Consider the following 18,690-nt stretch of genomic DNA (forward strand, 5'->3'; position numbering starts at 1 on the left):
TTTGATAGTTTTGGATTAATTATGCCAAAAGAAATTATGCAATTTATGTCAACAAGTGGCAAACGATTAATGTATTCAGGTGATGAAATTCAAGAAAGAGATTCAGTATTGTGTGGTTATTGGTGTTTGTATTATTTGTTGGAAAGACAAAAGGGTACAAGTATATTGAAAACAATCCACAATGCACATTTTGACATGAACAATCAAAGTGTCAATCATAATTTTATTATCAAATATTTTGAAAAATTATCTAATCAATAGTATATGAGGAAATTTTGCAAATTCTGTCAGGAACCAACAGATCATTTCGGTGATGAATGTTTGGATTGTTTTGAATTGATTGATGAAGAAGATGAAGATGAAGATGAATTAACAAGCGTGCATGATTCTGGCATAGAGTTTATAAATGATGACAGTGAGTCTGATAATGAGAGTGAAAATGATGACAATGAGTCTCTTTATGAGAGTGAATCAGAGGGTGAGTCTGACATGGAATATTAATATAATATAGAGATATACCTGGTGAAATCATATTGTGTTAAACAAAAGAAAGAAACTGAATGTGTTGACCCTTCGGGTTTCAAACAAGCTAAAAATGGCCGGCTCATGTTCCTCTGTACATGTGCTGAATGTGGCATAACAAAGACAAAATTTCTCAAAAATCAGGGAAACTAAATAGCCCGTCCAAAGGGGCGGGCATAATGGATACTTTAGAATCAACTGGTGCTGATATGTTAATTCAACATGGAATACCATGGCTGGGAAAGAAAGCAGTTGAAATGGGTCGATATTATGGGTCTGAAGCACTTAGAAACCCTAAATTGCAGAAGAAAGCTATTGATTATGCTATTTCTAAAGCAACTCCTTTTGTTCAAAAGACTGGATCAGAGATGTTTGATAAATTATCAACCAAAATAAGACCAAAAAGAAGGTACAAAACTGACCGAAAAGAACTTGATGGTGGTAATTTGGATACAATTTTGGAACAACTTGGTACACCTGGTAAGGTTGCATCGAAGTCGATGGATATTGTTGTAACATTAATTCCATCAACAAAGGAAGTCTTTGATAGATACAAATCTGGAGACATTGCCAAAAGTGCATTCAGCACAGGTACTGGCATATTATCGAGTCAATTTTGGACTGGCAAGGCTGGGAAAAAGACATTAGAAAAATACAAAGATTATCCATGTGATAGTGTGGTACAGATTGGGAAAAAATATCACGATACACCATCATGTGAGAGTTATCATGCAATTGGCTGGCAGCCACCAAATTGGGATGAATATGAGAAAGGAATAAAAGGAAGACCAATAAGTGGTGGTTCAATTGATATACACAAAGCAATTGGCAAGCTACCAAAACCCAAAGCTGGTTGGGTACTTCCAGGGCACAAATACACTGGTCCATACAATGATTTGGAGAAAGAAGTAAAATGGAACCCCAAAACGGGGCAAATATTGGAAATATATGATAAACCAACAGGCAAAACAGACGCGATAGCCATGTAACATGATGTTGATTATTCAGTCTGCAAAGATGACAAAAAATGTAAAAACAAAGCTGATAAAAAGATGGTGAAAGCATTGGATAATGTGCCATATAATGAGCGTCAGTGGGGTCACTGGTTGGCTCGAAATATGATAAATTCAAAACAGAAACTGGGTCTTGGGGTTCCAAAAAACGTCAAAAGCCGTCGGGTAAACAGGAAAACTGGCAAGAAAAATTAGCCAATGAGCTGCATAAACCTATAAGGCGTAACTTTACTCGGCGGCGTGTTATTGTAAATAATATTGATGAAATATGGGCTGCTGATCTTGTTGAAATGCAACAATTCAGTGGATGGAATGAAGGTAACAAGTATTTTCTCATGGTTATAGATGTTTTCAGCAAATACGGCTGGATTGTCCCATTAAAAGATAAAAAAAGGTGAAACTATAACTACAGCATTTCAAAGCATATTCAAAGAGGGTCGAAAACCAAAGTATCTGTGGACTGATAAAGGCTCAGAGTTCTACAACAAACATTTCAAAGACTTGCTCAATAAACATAACATTATACTGTATTCGACTGAAAATGAAGAAAAATCATCAGTGGTGGAAAGATGGAATCGGACGATTAAAAATAAAATGTGGAAAAAATTCACTGCCCAAGGCAATACAATGTCTCTGGATATTTTGCCTGAAATATTGAAGCAGTATAATAACACTAAACACAGTTCAATAAAAATGACACCGACAGAGGCATCTAAGAAAAAGAATGAAGGAACTGTTTACTTCAATCTACATGGAAATTTAAAACAATTATCAAGCAAACCGAAATTCCAAGTTGCTGACAAGGTTAGAATATCAAAGTACAAAAGGAAAGTGTTCGATAAAGGTTATACAGAAAACTGGACAGAAGAGTTGTTCATTATCGATAAAATTCAATACACTAATCCAATCACATACAAACTAATGGATCGTAACAACGAAGAGATAAAAGGGAGCTTTTATGAACCGGAATTATTGAAAGCTAATCAGGAGATATTCAGAATCGATAAAGTTATCAGGAGAGATTACAAGAAGAAACAAGCTTTGGTAAAGTGGAAAGGATACAATGATGACTTTAACTCTTGGATTCCAATCAAGGATTTAGTTGATGTGCAAAAATAAAGTTGCTTGACTTCATCCCTTCATCGACAGATTGTCTCTCCAAGAATTAATTGTTGTTGGGGAGATATTTATTGATTTTCAAAAAGCTAACAAAACCAATGATTTCGAGGTTTTTGAAAACTGCTGACGTCAGCAAAAAATGAGTGTGTCCCAAGGTCAAGGTCAAGGTCAAAGTCCAAGGTCAAGGTCATGGTCAAAAATCAACTGATGACGTCACTAAGGTCAAGGTCAAAGGTTAAATTGCTGAGTCAGCTTGAACCGGTTTGAGGCAGTTAAAAGCAGTTGTATCAAAGTATATCAAGCGAGTGGTCTTGGAAATCAAATATTGATGAATTGGCTGGATTCAATCGATAAACATGGGTGAATTAGTGATAAATAATGTGATGTTTTTGAAAATTCAAAATTTATGAATTGGGTGGATTTACGCGATAAATATGGGTGAATTGGAGGGCAAAAGTGGTAAAGTTTTAAAAAATGGTCTAGAACCAATAAGCATCCCACTACTGTTAGCGATGCTGGAGGTTATCTTTGCTAACAGATCGTAGGCTTACGCACCACGCGGTAAAATATGGTCCGTTTAATCTGGAAACAGCTTCTTGTTACTCGGGCCGTAAGGCGGACCGAGTTAAGGTTTCGGTAGCATTATCAAATTATTTTTTCTTTTTGGGGTCGTGATCGGCCGAGAGATAAGACTTCAGGCCACGAGTTATTGTTCTCGGTCTCGTTTTTTGTACTCGGCTGGTACGAGTTACGTTTTCTGTCGTGTTATCAAATTCTTTAAATTCTCGGTCGCGTGCTTTGTTTTCGGGCCGTGAGGAGTTTTCGAGGCATGAACAAAACATGCGAGGCATGAACAACCCCAACATAAACTGCTAACCGTTCTAACGGGGAAGCTATTTAAGTTAACTTAAGTGCTATTTAGGCTAACTGGAGTGCTCTTTATGCTAATTATAACCGGAGTGTTTTTTAGGCTAACCTGAGTGCCTTAAGGTTAGTCTTGTTTAACCGAAAATTTGGCAACTAAATCAGTCTATGACCTCAAGGGCTAAGATAGATAAAGATGTCTCACGTTTACTATAGGAAAACAATCAATGTAGAAACGGTTTCTGTCTTCATATGAAAGGTGAATAACAAATGCTTTCCCCTGAATTTCATTTAAAAATATAAACAGCGAAACATTGAAAAACTTACAAGGAAATAAACGTACGCCGCGTGATGCGTAACGTTACTCTAGATCCCGGGGGGGGGGGGGGGTGTTCTCAACAGATGCTTGGGTAGGGAAGTGCAGCCCGGGCGTTCAAACCCTGACCCTGTTCAAGACACAATTCTCCGATTTCCCTATCCCGTTTAAGACAGAACTCAAAATTTTCAGGCCCTTTCTAAGACATTTAACCCAAAATAAGAATACACTAGTTTCTTACTGTATTTTAAAGCATTGGCAATCACAATCTGTTTAAGCCATTTGGCCATGTAAGAATACCCTGTTTAAGACAGAAGGTGATGAAATAGATACCCCGTTCAAGACAAAAACACCCTGAATCGGGCCGCACGTCCCCGATAAGGTCACATAATGGAGTACCCCCCCGGGTCTAGATCATACCGGAAATTACGATTCGTCATTGACCCGGCGTCACATACATATTAGGACCGTACAAATGGTTTCATTCTCTAAACGAAAGGTGAAAACGTAAGATTAAAGCCCGGGGATTATAAAAAGCATTCGTATGACAAATGTCGTTTTCCCCTGTATTTTATTCTGTCTGCAAGAAATGCAATTCTATCTGGTGGTTACTTATTGCCTCACTATATCTCTGTATCTATCTATTTGGTAGCCTGCGAGCAAGCTCTTTTGGGGGTGGGCGGGCGGGAGGGGAAAAAGAGGATCCACCCCCAAGAGAGCTTACTCGCAGGCTATCTATTTGGGGGAGTTGGCGATGCTGGAGGTTATCACTGTTAAAAGATTGTAGGCTTTACGCACCACACAGTCAAATATGGCCCGAGTATAAGCTGGAAACAGCTTCTTGTTTACAAAAATTATGGGTACCGTACCACTTTTCAACGTTCCCGCACCAACGGCCGGACACATCAAGGAACCTTAAACACACCAAGTTCCCCTGGGAACTCAGTGCGGCAAAAAGTCTAATTTCACGTTTAAATGCCCCGAATTTTGCCTTTAGTGCGTAGGACAACTGAGGAAGCCATAAAACAAAGATTAAATACATTTTATTTTGAATTACTCTAGATATGCTAATACCATTACGGTTCTAAATAGTACGTATGGACCACCTGTGCGGTTAAACGTATATATGTACACCGAAATCCTTCAATTCTTAATAAACCCTTCTATAAACTAGTAAAATTGGTGAAAGGGGAAGACCGGCCAACATGTATGGAGTAGGCATTGTGCACTCCTCCCACCTTTTTTAACCACAACCTATGGTTGTTGCTTTAGATGAATGACAGTGGAAATTATGACTTTAACAGGGCCTGAGTTTGGATGTTGGAGATACCGCATTTGAAGACTTTTTGTTGACACCCAACATTTCCTGTTGAACAAATTCCTTTCTGGAATCATTCAGTTGGATGTATGAGTAACAGACGTATTTTTAGTCATTGTCCACTCATCGACGTTCAAATCCTCAAATCCTTGCAGTACACGCAGAATGTTTGTCACAAGAAACTGAGTCTCCTATAGCTCAGTAGTATTAAATACGTTCTTTAAGTCTGTGATTATTATACTATAGAAATATGAGCATTAAAATGAACGTTTGCATTACCTACAGCGAAGACCAAGGAGAATGAAAGTGGAAATAGTATGACATCAAAAAGACACCACATGCTAAGGAACAACCACAGCTTAAGTCTTTCTATCTTCCACCTGCGACCACGAGAGCTGTACCATCTCTCCTTCATGGCACTCTCAATTATAGGATGGCCGAAAAACTGCAACAGTTGAAAGTTATTTAATGTTTAATGCAGTAGTAAACGCCAATGTAGAACCTCCTGAGTTACATAAGGAAATTAAAGGAATTACCTTCTTCTGCTCAAGCCTAATTGCAGTCTCCAAACGTACGTTTAATTTAGGATTAAGTGCAAACATCCGACGATCTCTGAGATCACCATATTTCAAAGGATCCAGGAAGCGCAATGTAAACTCTTCCACGCGTTTGGCCAGCTTAACGAAATCATCTTTGTCAGGCTCATTTTTGATTGCCCGTTCACGCAGCTTTTCAGTGACCTAAAGAAAAAGAAAACTTACCTGCAGAGAATTCAACTAATTTCCAAGTGCGTTATTTGTATTTCTGCCGTGTGGTTGCAAATTATAGCATTTTAACAATAATAAGAAAAGGAATAGGATGATATCAGTGGCGAGAGGGCCTAAATTAAAGTTTGAAACAAATCAGGGCCCGTCTAAACGTTTTCAACATTTGCCCAACATTCATTCAACAAAAGGTGAGAGGATGCTGGGCAAATGTTGGATGACCGGATTGTTCAAATGGTTTCAACGTTAACGCCATTCAACATCTTCCAGAACAAAGGAAATGTTGAAGGGCTGTGGAATGAAATTTTAAACCAATTTAATTTGATTCAACATGCTTTCGACATATTTTACTCTTTCAACAATGTTGAACGACTTGTTCAAAAACGCAATGAATTTCCATATATTTACTCTCATCTCATCACCTCCACAGATATTATTAATAGGCCTTATCATGGTTTTCGACGCCACTTTGATGGGAAGGCAAACAGGATTGAAATAACAGTGTTTGTACGGAAATCCGATGTTAAATAATTTTCATAAAACATCGCTTCTGAAAAATTCATGAATTGGAAACTTTTGGCACTAGGAAAAGGATTTTAAGATAAAATTGGAGGGATGTAGCTGTGCCAGAAAGCGTCCAGTCGTGTTTTGAACTTCCCATACATTTCCCTGTATTTTTTCCTGCGAACTATTTCTAGTAGCAGTTCACGGCTGGTTCGCTATACATACAAATGTATGGAAAGTTCAAAACACGACTGGACGCTTTCTGTCACAGCTACATCCCTCCAACTTTGTTCCTTAAATCATTTTCCCTGTGCCAAAAGTTTGCTAAAAGTTTCCAGTTCACGAATTTTTCAGAAGCGATGTTTTATGAAAGTTATTTGACATCGGATTTCTATACAAACACTGTTATTTCAAGCCTGATTGCCTAACCGTCAAAATGGCGTCGAAAACCGTGATAAGGCGTATTACTAATTTAGAAAATCACCAGCTCCCAGTTGACTTGATAGCTCAATTGGTAGAACACTGCAGCGGTATCGCAGAGCTCATTGGTTCGAATCCCGTTCAAGCCTGATTTTTTTCCAGGCTTTTTCTTTTTTTTTTTTTTTTTTGCATCAAGGAGGCTCGCAGCAGTTTTTCTGGACTTAGGGTGGAGGTTTTGAAATTGGATTCTCAAACTCATTAATAATTCATCAAGAGAAAACAAAGAAAATCACTACCGTGACCGTGGTTTGGATATGTGATCCTAATTACCATAAAATGTTGCCAACTTTAGCCTTGAATTTCTTCAAGAACAAGATGCCCGGCTAATGGCATTACACGGAATGCTTAATGTAGCCCCAATTATTCCTCATTGTATGTTTCGCAGATATTTGAAAACTATCCTCCCTTGGCAATTGAAATAATTGTCTGAATGGTTTTATTCAGATACATTGCTTGATACTTATCGTTGTGTTACTAGAAATCAAACCAGAAATAAATCTGCAATAACGTCATGACCCCGCTGAACTGGTCTGGCCTCCTCTAGCTCTAATCCTTCGCTTTCATTATTCGATCTGTTTTTGAAAGCGGAGTTTCTTCGCTGTGAACTCTCCCAATTTCCACCGTTTCAACTGTCGAGTACTACCTAGAAGTTATTATTTCGATTTACCGTTTGCAAAAGGTTTGTTTTCTCTCTGAAAACGGCAGATCAGAGTCTTAAATTCATACATGTGGCTGCCATTGAACAAAAACAACTTTTCGAAATGATGACTTGCTTTGACGTCACACAGGTAGAGATAAGTGGGTCCCCTTCCTCGTGATATACGCGCCGATAATAGATTTTGATTGGACTGTTTTTTTTCAAGACAATCAGAACAATAAATCCCTTCTGGGAGAGGGCAGAATTTAATCAAGGTTTAATGAATAAATCAAATAGTGATTTGACGTCACACAGGAAGGGATGAGTGGATCCCCTCTCTCGTGATATGTGCCCGAATAATAGATTTTGATTGGGCCGCTTTTGTTGAAGACAATCAGAACAATACATCCCTACCAGGGGAGGACATATTTTAATGCATAAATTAATGTGGCGATTTCTGATTACGACGAAGAAAAAAAAAAGATACCCGACCGAAACCTAGACACGCATGCCCTGCGGGCATTCCGTGTAATTATTGATCGTTTGAGAAGCCATATCAAACACTCGAAAGTGTGTTTCATCAGATATCCAAACACCTCGAAGTCGTTTAAAAAAACTCGGCTGCGCCTCGTCTTTACAACCTACTTCTCAGTGTTTGGATATCTGATTAAACACACTTTCTCGTGTTTGATATATTGCATCTCGCATAGAAGATAAACTTTGATCTCCTTTATACTAAATCATCATTTCAACATATGGTTGAAACTCGACTGCACCAGTCGAATAGAATGCAAAAGTTCGACTTCGATTCATACGTCGAACTTTTACATGTGCCGAACCAAATGCATACATTACGTATAAATTATATAAATTATATCTATCCCAGAGGTCTAAGCGTTCCATCGACTTGGGATGCGCAAGGGACTTCATTCTGAACAAGATGGCGGGAAAAGAGGAATGTGTTTGTTCTTCTTGTTTAGAAACAACTAAATATACTTGTCTGAGATGCGAAAGATTTAAAAAAGAATCTATTCTTGATGTGCACACGCACTTCAAACCGACAGAAACTTTCCAGTACAGGCTATATCAAAGACGAAGCGTCAATACTTCTCAGAACAAAATCTTCAAAAACAAAATTTGAAGAAAACATTACTCTATTCAAATAGAGGTTATCAAGATAACCGTTTGTTACGGAAAATCGCCCTTCTGTGCCTAACCTAAAACCATTCAGATGAGTAAATGGCACTTTATAGAAAATCAGCCTCTGCTAAGAGAGATCTACAAAGACCCTTCCCTACTTTCGTACAGAAAAGGGAGATCTTTGAAAGACGTACTCGTAAGAGCAAATTAACATTGAACGTCATGTTCTTCCTATCTCGACAAATAGTAGCCGTGTTTGGCCTGTCTTCATTATTATTATTATTATTATTATTATTTTATTATTATTATTATTATTAATAATAATAATAATAATAATTTATTCACTTAATATAAAAATGTAATAACTATAAAGAACTGTAAAAGTTATATCAATAAAAACTACTACTAAAATAAACAATTGACCACCCCCAAAGCCATTTTACCAAACAACCTCTTCCATGTCAGAGTTCATCTTCCCGCCATTTTGAATCTTGTTGAGAAAAAACAACAGCCTCTGACTACGAAAATCTACTCTCTCATTTTAGCTTGAAGTTCGACTTCAGTTAAGTTCGACGTCTGAATCAACTGCCGAACTTAATTATTTGGGTCAACCTTAATAAAATATTAGGTTCGGCTCATGTAAAGTTCGACGTATGTACCGGGCCTAAGGGATTTAAACTATTCTGCGCGCGGCGAATTTGAAAGTTTTTTTTTAAATATTCGATTAAACGCCATGGTAATAATTTGATGCTGTCAATTATAGTTTTCATCCAAATTTGGCGCTTGTCTCAACTTTTGGAGAAATCTCGAAATTCATGATGGGCGATCCAAGATGGCCACCATTTGGCAATCATGGCGTAATTACCACGTAATACGAAGCCTAACTCATTGCAAACCTCATAGGAAACATTTTTGTTCGTACTATTTATACTCAATTGAACGTCATTATCACAGCGTTATGGTCAGGGGTGGGGGGGGGGGGATTTAAAAACACCTTGTCCATCCCCCACTGGGTATCAGTTTGTCTCTCGTACCCATTGTTGATCGTCCGAGATGGTCTCCAATGTCGCTTATGGATTTCGTTGCGGTAATTTTGAGGCGCTCTGATGATTTTGTGGGGCTGTTTTGATATGGTATGTGCGAATGGTTTTGCACAAAGACATCCTTATGTTAGTATATGTAATCACATGAGGCAGAGTATAATTATGGATCAATTTTTGCTGGCATTTTCCAAGTTTTCCCAAATTGCCCAAATCGCTCAGCAACGAGGGCAGTTTGCGAAATTTTTAAAAACACAAGTGAAAATAAATCCTTAATTCTGCGAGGACTCGTTGCCATTACGTTTTTATAACATAGAGGGGAAAATGTTTCTTAAAACCATCGAGGCACTTCGTAAAACAGTCAGCCCCGGAACGGACATGTAGGATTTCTCCAGAATTCATTAGAGCCATTGCTGTCACTCTTTCTTTGACAATTTCATATCTGTCGTTTTCTGCTATCTTTAACAATGACTGGTAATTCCCGATATCTCCAAGTGAGAGAAATATTCATAGTTAAAATCAGTGATATTATAGCGGAGCTCCCGCGCGCGCGCAAGCGGAGCCCCATAGCTAAGAGATTTTGGTAAACCCATCAGTGCGAGAAATTTTGGTTTGGTTATGACGTCACTTGTGTCCATCCATACGACCGTACGCCCGTACGTACGACCGTACGCAGCACCACAGGGCAACTAATGTGAAGCCTGTGCTGCCACTCGCGTTTGTTTGTCGGGAATTCAGTGCAAATGGCGTGAGCTGTTTCGTCGCCCGCGTTTGTTTGGCTAGAAGTGGCATGGCCAACTAATAGTTTCAGAGAAACAAAAAAACAATTTTGGAGACAAGAAAATACGAAGTCAATTTATGATTTCATATTTCAATATGTCGACAAACGAAGAAATAGGACAAATAGGAGAAAGAGAGATAGAGAGAGAACAAGAAAGCAGGCGACAAATAGGCGAAGCTCGAAGTGAAAGAGAGCGACTAAGAGCACTAGCAAACAGGCAAAATATGAGTGCCAAACAACGGCAGAAAGAGCAAGACTGATCACGAGAAAAAAGGCGGCAATATGGTGACGAGCAGCGGCAGAGATAGCAGAACAGGGCTCGGGAAAACAGACTGAATTGTACTGAAGAACAACGGGAGAAAGAGAAAGAAAGAGGTCGTGAAAGAAGGAGGAGAATAAGTGACGAACAGCGAAAAAGAGATAGAGAAAGGAAACGAGAGAGCAGGCGAAGAAATAATTCAAGTAACACAGAGCAAAGAGAAAGAGAAGGAGGTGAGTACGTTAATCTTTAGCTTAAATAGATCACAGTCAATTATAACAATTATACGTGTAATTGCGCTGCAGATAAAAGATTAAATAGAGAACCTTTTCTTCTATTTAAGATAACAATTATAGTAATAATAATACAGTATAACATTATTATATTACAATTATAGTAATAACAATATAATAATATAGTCAATTATCAAAGTCAACCCCGTACTTGTGTTACTTTTTATGTCACGTCATGCCTAGAGACCTGCAAATGCCAGCAGTTTTAATGTTTTTCTTGTTCAACCACGGTACGTACAAGCCGTCGAATTCGGCTTTCCTCGTTGTTAGTCTGCATATAATTATGTCTAGAATTTGTAGTTGTCAGAGGAATATCACCCACTATTGGAGCCAATTAAGGTCTGTTCTTGTTTGTGATCTGATTATTTTGTTTTCAGTCGAGGAATATGTACGTGAAGATTGCGGTCATGTACAAGACGCATCAGACATACCGTCGAGCTTATCGCCTGTCGAAAGAGAGTCAGTTCAGTTTGGTCATGAACATGTAGGTGAAAAACATTTTACATTCATTTAGATAAGAGTAGGCTGTGGCTAGTATGAGATTTTGAAGAAGCTAATTGTAGTGAAATGACATGTAAATAAAAAGAAAATGGCGGCAGCTTTAATTGTTGCTCTTTACCTTGCTATCACCGTACGTCGCTTGTCAAGCTGTCAAAACAATATAGCAAGCGTCGAGTTTGGCTTTCGGGAATATTTCTCATTAGTGCATATGTTTGGAATTACAGGCTTTTTCGGGAATGTTTTAAGCTTTTATCGTGTGAAATTAACATTGATACACATTAAGAACTTAATACTAGAATGGTATTCACTAGAGCTGCCCCCGGTTTTGAAAAGTTGTTTTTGACGATTTGTATTGAATATAAATATTGTTTATACGACTGTTGTAAATTTTACGTTTCAACTATTTTATTGAAGTTAATATTCATAGAAATATTCAACATATTGCTTTGTAAATCTGACACTGAAATCTATGACAGTCATACAATATTGTATTTCAACATTGTTTGTGTAATATTTGGGCAAAACATGAAAAAAAAAAACCTCCGCAACTATGTATCGCTAGAAAATATCATGAATTACAATCTATTTATATACATGTTAACATGATAATGTAATTTCTATTTCATAATAATAATAATAATGATGATGATGATGATGATGATGATGATGATGATGATGATGATGATGATGATGATAATAATAATAATAATAATAATAATAATAATAATAATAATAATAATAATAATACAATACTGTATTTCAACTTTCTAACACCACCTTGCGTGCTTGCTAAAAAATTACACGAATACCGTGCGCCTAGTTTCATCAAATCTGGAAACCTTCCCATACTACAAACACATTTCTTACTTTTTTTATTAAAAGATTCCTTGTATTATACACGCAGGGAATTCTAGATTGCCTCCTCGGGTTTTGGCCTCCGGGCCAAAACTCTGCAGGGGCAATTATGGAAAATCCTGTTCAGAATGGCTTTCCTCTTGGATGTGAATGCCATGTCGTAGAATTAAAAGCAAAACGTAAGCTTATTTTTGAAATGAAATTCAGTGCTATTTAGTATCATTATGCAAATAATTTACTGTGATTTTCAGACGTTAATAAGGGGAATATAGTTAGTAATTGTTAGAAGAATCTCGACAACTAATTATTCTTGAGCAAAATGATTACGGTTTGTTTTTGTTTTCAGTCGAGGGAGATGAATACCAGCTGGAATGTGTACGTGAGGATGGAGGCCAAATTGAAAATAATTGCAATGTGGAAGCCGGGAATGAGATATTGTCGAACTTATCGCCTGTCGAAAGAGATTCAAATCAGTTTGCTCATGATTATGCAGGTAAAAACATCAGTTACACATTCAGTAAGAGTAGGCTGTGGTTTAAGTGTGAGAATTTGAAGAAGCTAATTGTAGTGGAATCTGTTCATACCATGGTGGCTTTTGGGTACTGAATATTTACCTACATTTAACAATTAATCACCGAAGTGGAGGTGAATAGTGATGGATATTTACCGAGCTGCAAAGTGGCGAGGTAAATATTCATCACTTTCACCAACACTGAGGTGAATATTTGTTTTAGTCTATACCACACAAGCTGAATAACTAGTGAACTAAAAACTTATTTTACTTCTGACAATACATGTATACCGACAAATGGTATGAAAATTTAAAATCTCGCACGCCAAGCGGTAAGCGGTTTCTCATAGTAGAAAGTTCCGTCTCGCTTTCTTGCAGACAAATAAGACTTTTGGAGACACTTGTTTAGTTCTTACTGTGACATTTCTGCAATTTTTCTTTGAAATTCGTCTGTTGTTGAAACCATGCTGAAAAATATCAGATGTTTCATTGTTTTCATTGTAATTTTAGTGCTTGGCAGTTTTTGTAAACAAGGGATTGTATTTTCATTTTTCACCTTAGAATATGAGGCTGCTAAGATTTAATAAGTTACCATTTAAATGCCATCAAACCAAACTTTGTTGTCATTTATGTATTTTTTAAACAGCTGCCTTGTTTATTTGAAAAATAATTTTCTCTTAAGTAACCGTGGCGAACAGGAAGCCATCTTGTTTCTCTTCGGCTGCTTGAAGGTGAATATTACTTTGCTTATCACCTCCGAGCTAGCCAATCAGCGTGCACTAAAAGTACTATTCAATTGTGTGATATACATGTATACTTAAAATTTGTTATTTGTTTTTTTATTGTACCTCTTAGCTACACAATCTTCTACTTAAGAATGTCAGCTGGTCTACTGAGTTGTTTGTTGTTTTTTTTGGTTTAACCGAGGACGGTGCTTAATTTTGTTACTACGCATACGTTCTGCACGGGTTTCCTAATACAGTGATATTTTTGTGCACTTTAAAACTGTTTAAACATTGACATAAGCGCTGATAATGGATTCTGATTGGGTCATTTTTGTTAAAGCGATAAGAACAACATAGAACAAAAATACCCCTCCTTGGAGAGAACATGGTTTAATCCAGTTTCATATGACAGTCCTACAATATTGTATTTCAACATGGTTTGTGTAATATTTGGGCAAAACATGAAAAAAGAAACCTTGCAACTATGTATTGCTAGAAAATATCATGAATTGCAATCTATTTATATACATGTTAACCAGATGATGTATATCTATTTCAATCATGTAATACTGTATTTTAACTTTCCAACACCACCTTGCGCACTTGCTAAAAAATTACCTGAATACCGTGCGCTCCTAGTTTCATTAAATTGGGAAATCTTCCCATACTCAAACACATTTCTTACTTTTTTTTATTAAAAGATTCCTTGTATAATATACACGCAGGGAATTCTGGATTGCTTCCTCGGGTTTTAGCCTCTGGGCCAAAATCCTGCGGGGCAATTATGGAAAATCCTGTTCAGAATGGCTTTCCTCTTGGTAGTAAATGCCAAATGTCGTAGAATTGAAAGCAAAAAGTAAGCTTATTTTTGAAATGAAATTCAGTGCCATTTGGTATCATTACGCACATAATTTACTGTGATTTTAAGACGTTAATTAGGGGAATATAGTTATTGTTAGAAGAATCTCGACTACTAATGATTCTTGAGCAAAATAATTATGGCTTGTTTTTGTTTTCAGTAGAGGGAGATGAATACCAGCTGGAAAGTGTACGTGAAGATAGAAGCCAAATTGTAAATAATTGCAATATGGAAGCCGGGAATGAAATATTGTCAAACTTATCGCCTGTCGAAAGAGATTCAAATCAGTTTGCTCATGATTATGCAGGTAAAAACATCAGTTACATATTCAGTAAGAGTATAGGCTGTGGTTTAAGTATCAGAATTTGAAGAAGCTAATTGTAGTGGAATCTGTTCATACCATGGTGGCTTGTGGGTATTGAATAATTACCTACATTAACATAATTTGTTTTTTGTTTTTTTTTTCTTGTACCTCTTAGCCACACAATCTTGTACTTTAGAATGTCAGCTGCTCTACCTAGTTTTTTTTTTTTTTTTTTTGGTTTAACTGAGGACGGTGTTTACTTTTGTTACTGCGCATACGTTCTGCGCGGGTTTCTTAAGTGCCTGCTAATACCGTGATATTTTTGCACATTTTTGTGCAGACATTGACATAAGCGCAGATAATGGATTCTGATTGGGCCATTTTTGTTAAAGCAATGAGAACAATACAAAACAAAAATACCCCTCCTTGGAGAGAACACGGTGTAATCCAGTTTTAATTAATTTATTTTCTTACAACTTGTGACTAATGTAGAATGTTTTGATCGATGTGAGCATTAATTTTGAAAGACTACCCATAGTCCCAATCTGTTTATACATACATATAATAAACAGGCTGGGTACAGACATCTACTATTTGCTTTGCTGCACTCAGACACAGCCTTACAAATAAATAATTATCAAAGGCATTCATTTGTGAACTAAGGGAAAGAAACAGGTTTCAGTTGGTACTTATAGGTGGGTCAGCTTTGATACTTTGATGAGAATTAAGTGTTTAAACCTTGTGTCCTGATTTGAAATATTCAATGAAAACATTGAAGAAAATGTAAGGGAAATTGTAAGCTTAAGCTTAATACTGTCTAAATCAGGGTCGATACACTCAATAAAGAGTAAACTCAACAGAACTTTATTCTGAGAACTAAGCACTCGGCTACCTACACAGTTATGTTGAAAGGAACATACCATAAGAGCACATGGTTAAACTTAATGCTGATTGGCTGATCTAGACAATGGACATATCATCACAATACAACAAGGCCATAAAGGTTTAACAAAAGCCTCATTGTACGCCATTATACACCTCTGAGACCTTTGTACCCATCCTTCCCTTCACGATTGAGCTTATTGAATACTTTTGGTCAGAAAGATAGCATGATATTGTTTTGTTCACCTTGTGTCACACCAGTGGAAGTCATATTGGAAATTATGATACAGACCTGACTGAACCATTGCTTTAATTTATATCTTTTCTTGCCCAAATCAAAACTTGCAAAGTTTACACATAAAAAAAAAAAACATAAAATAAATAAATAGGAATTTCAGTGTAAGCCACAGAGTGGCTATCCTCTCCATTGTTTCCAGGTCGAATTGGAATTTCATAATCAGAATTTCAGTGAAAGTATCAGTTTGTTTGGCCAAAGACTTAAAAAATTCCTTCTTTCTAAGTTAAATTGACTCTTTGTTGAGATACACACCTTTTCTTTACCTCTTTTTTTTTTCCTTTCTTTCTTTTTCTCTTCTTTAAAAAAAAAAAAAAATAATTGGAATTTTCAATCAGTACCCTTAACTTCTATGGTTTATTCTATAGTTCTAGGAAGCCTATAGTTAATAAGCCCCCGGCTTCTATATAGGCTTCCTAGCCTTTAACCCTTTTAATATTGTAAATAGTTAAGTATGAACATTGTAATAGTAAGAATATTGTGTGTCGTCTATAATGTATTTATGTTGTATTTTTTTGGTTAATGGCAAAATAAACGAATTGAATTGAATTGAATAATGTTGGTTTTTGTGGAGGGAGGAAAACTGTATAACCCAGAGAAAAACTCTAGGAGTAAGGACGATAACCAGCAACAAACTCAACACACATAGTTGATTCCGAGTGGGAGGTGAGTGCTCTCACCAATGCGCCATTTCTGCTACCCTATACATCAATTTTATGTTTTTGCTATTGAATAATGTGCTTGGACTGCCAGTGTATTCAATAGAAAAAAAGCAATTCACATCTGCTCTTTACAGATCAACTCTGGTGATAAAACCAAATTTGAGTACAGTCTAACCTCCCTTTGTGACCTCCTCTCGTAAGCGACCACCTCTCATTAGCAACCACTTTTCAAAAATACCAAAAGTTTTCAGGTCAAATTACTATAGATGGAACCTCTCGTATGTCACCACCTCTTATAAGTAACTACCTCTTGTAGGCAACCTCTTTTGCTCCTAAATCAGGCAGTCTAAAGGAAAGTTGTTACTTTGGGTTTCATTAAACACAGGCAAAAGGGTTAGGTCTCCGCAATTACCATAGTAGATTACCTGAAATTTAGACACCCTGTGGTCTGATCTCTGGTAAGCGACCACCTCCCGTAAGCAACCACATATCCTTGACATTTAGGGTGGTCGTTTACGGGATGTTCGACTGGTATAAAAATCATGTAAAACATTATTGAAAGCATGTAAAACATTTTAAACATTTACGTTTAAAATTCTGGTGACAAATCTTTGAAGAACTGAATAATTCATCTTTCATAGCAGCTACGTGTGTATAGCTTAAAGATGAACTCAGTTTAGTGGCCTCATCATTCTTAATCTTCCGCAATTCATTTTCCAAGTTCAGTTGCTTAATACCCTCATTGATTCAAATTTTATTTTCTGATTAAGATTATTTTAGTTGGGGATGAGCAAAGGTCATGGAGAATTACACCTGGCAAAAGAGTAGCTGAACTGTCAAATTTCTCTCCTCATACCCATTTTTTCATTCCACTAGTTTAACAAAGTCTGGTTCAAAACAACTACAACTTTTTGTTGGTTTCAGTACTGTTTATTTACAGGACCACTCATATCTAAGTTGAGGCATGGGAAGTTGAGTCTCATTAGGAAAAACATTAAGTCGTTCATACAAACAACAATTTAATGCATAAATCCTCAAGTTGCCTTGAGGTACACATACACTGATTTTTAACATGAATAATTTTTGGTATTTAGAATGATGCTTTTGTTGTTTTTCATAATATTGTAAATGTCTGTAAATTGAATTCATGTAGTTTTTTTTAAATTAATTTCTGGTTAGGTATCTACATGTACCTGTACAAAATATGAAATTTATTTATCTTTTTTTACAAAACAAGTACTTCCGCCCTTACTAATTAACAGTAGATAAAGTCAAAATAATCATAGTAAAATTATAATTATAAAAGTGAGGCACTGCACAAGAAAGCTATGCTTCACACTAAGTGCACCCATTTATCCTATTCTTAAAAGGAGAATCAAACTGCAAGTGACAGTCAACTTACATTTAAAAAGTATTACAAATTCACATTACAAGCTATTAATTTTTTTTAGGAGAAGACTTTGAAAGAGAAAATCCTGTGTTGGAAAATCCGCCACTTGTAGCGACAAGTTACTCAACATCGCAAGTACAGCAACCTGTTCTGGAAGTTAATGACAGTGACCATTCAGAAGATCTTCAGCTAGTTGCAAGAGCAAGGGCAGTTGGTGTGCAGTATGAGTTTGCACAACGTGGTGCAATGGAAACTGAGGATGACAGGAGAAGGAGAAAGCGACGAAATCAAAGGAGAGTATCAGATGAGGAGAAAAGGTTGCGTGAAGTTGTTGGAGACCTACCACCACCTCCACCAGCAGGATCTAGTCAGATAGAGGACAATGCATACTGTGCAATACGCTCATTTGAGGTGGAGCAGATGACCTACAAGGATAATAATCCGGATAATAATCCCGCTTATAGTGACATTCTTATAGATGCTGCCCGCATACAGAGTTAACCAAAAGATGGTGAGTTGTCCAATTTGAGAACTGTTCAGTTTTCTGAAACAGAACACATGGATGATCAAGGCCCCGCTCCACAGCAATTGGTTGTTGGTGAAACAGATGGTAGCAATGACTCAACAGTCTCTGGAGTTATTCTTACTGAGCCAGG

General features: G+C 36.9%; 1 protein-coding gene across 1 annotated transcript; it reads left to right on the top strand.

Annotated features, from left to right (window-relative positions):
- Positions 1–10,884: 10,884 nt before the first annotated feature.
- On the top strand, positions 10,885–18,535 carry LOC146450272 (uncharacterized). The gene is made up of 5 exons (XM_085100556.1): positions 10,885–10,990; positions 11,428–11,538; positions 12,753–12,899; positions 14,662–14,808; positions 18,096–18,535. Exons 4-5 carry the CDS (start codon positions 14,730–14,732, stop codon positions 18,533–18,535), a joined length of 519 nt encoding a protein of 172 aa, XP_084956682.1. The 5' UTR covers positions 10,885–10,990; positions 11,428–11,538; positions 12,753–12,899; positions 14,662–14,729.
- The last annotated feature ends 155 nt before the right edge of the window (positions 18,536–18,690 follow it).

This window comes from Pavona decussata, unplaced genomic scaffold, assembly GCF_977016875.1.
Source record: "Pavona decussata unplaced genomic scaffold, jaPavDecu1.1 SCAFFOLD_469, whole genome shotgun sequence".
Classification (NCBI taxonomy): domain Eukaryota; kingdom Metazoa; phylum Cnidaria; class Anthozoa; order Scleractinia; family Agariciidae; genus Pavona; species Pavona decussata.

Excerpts from the sequence above, each read along its gene's own strand:
- LOC146450272 (XM_085100556.1), top strand. The coding sequence starts at position 14,730 with ATGGAAGCCGGGAATGAAATATTGTCAAACTTATCGCCTGTCGAAAGA. Across the intron at positions 14,809-18,095 it reads GTTTGCTCATGATTATGCAG|GAGAAGACTTTGAAAGAGAA; the intron begins GTAAAAACATCA and ends AATTTTTTTTAG.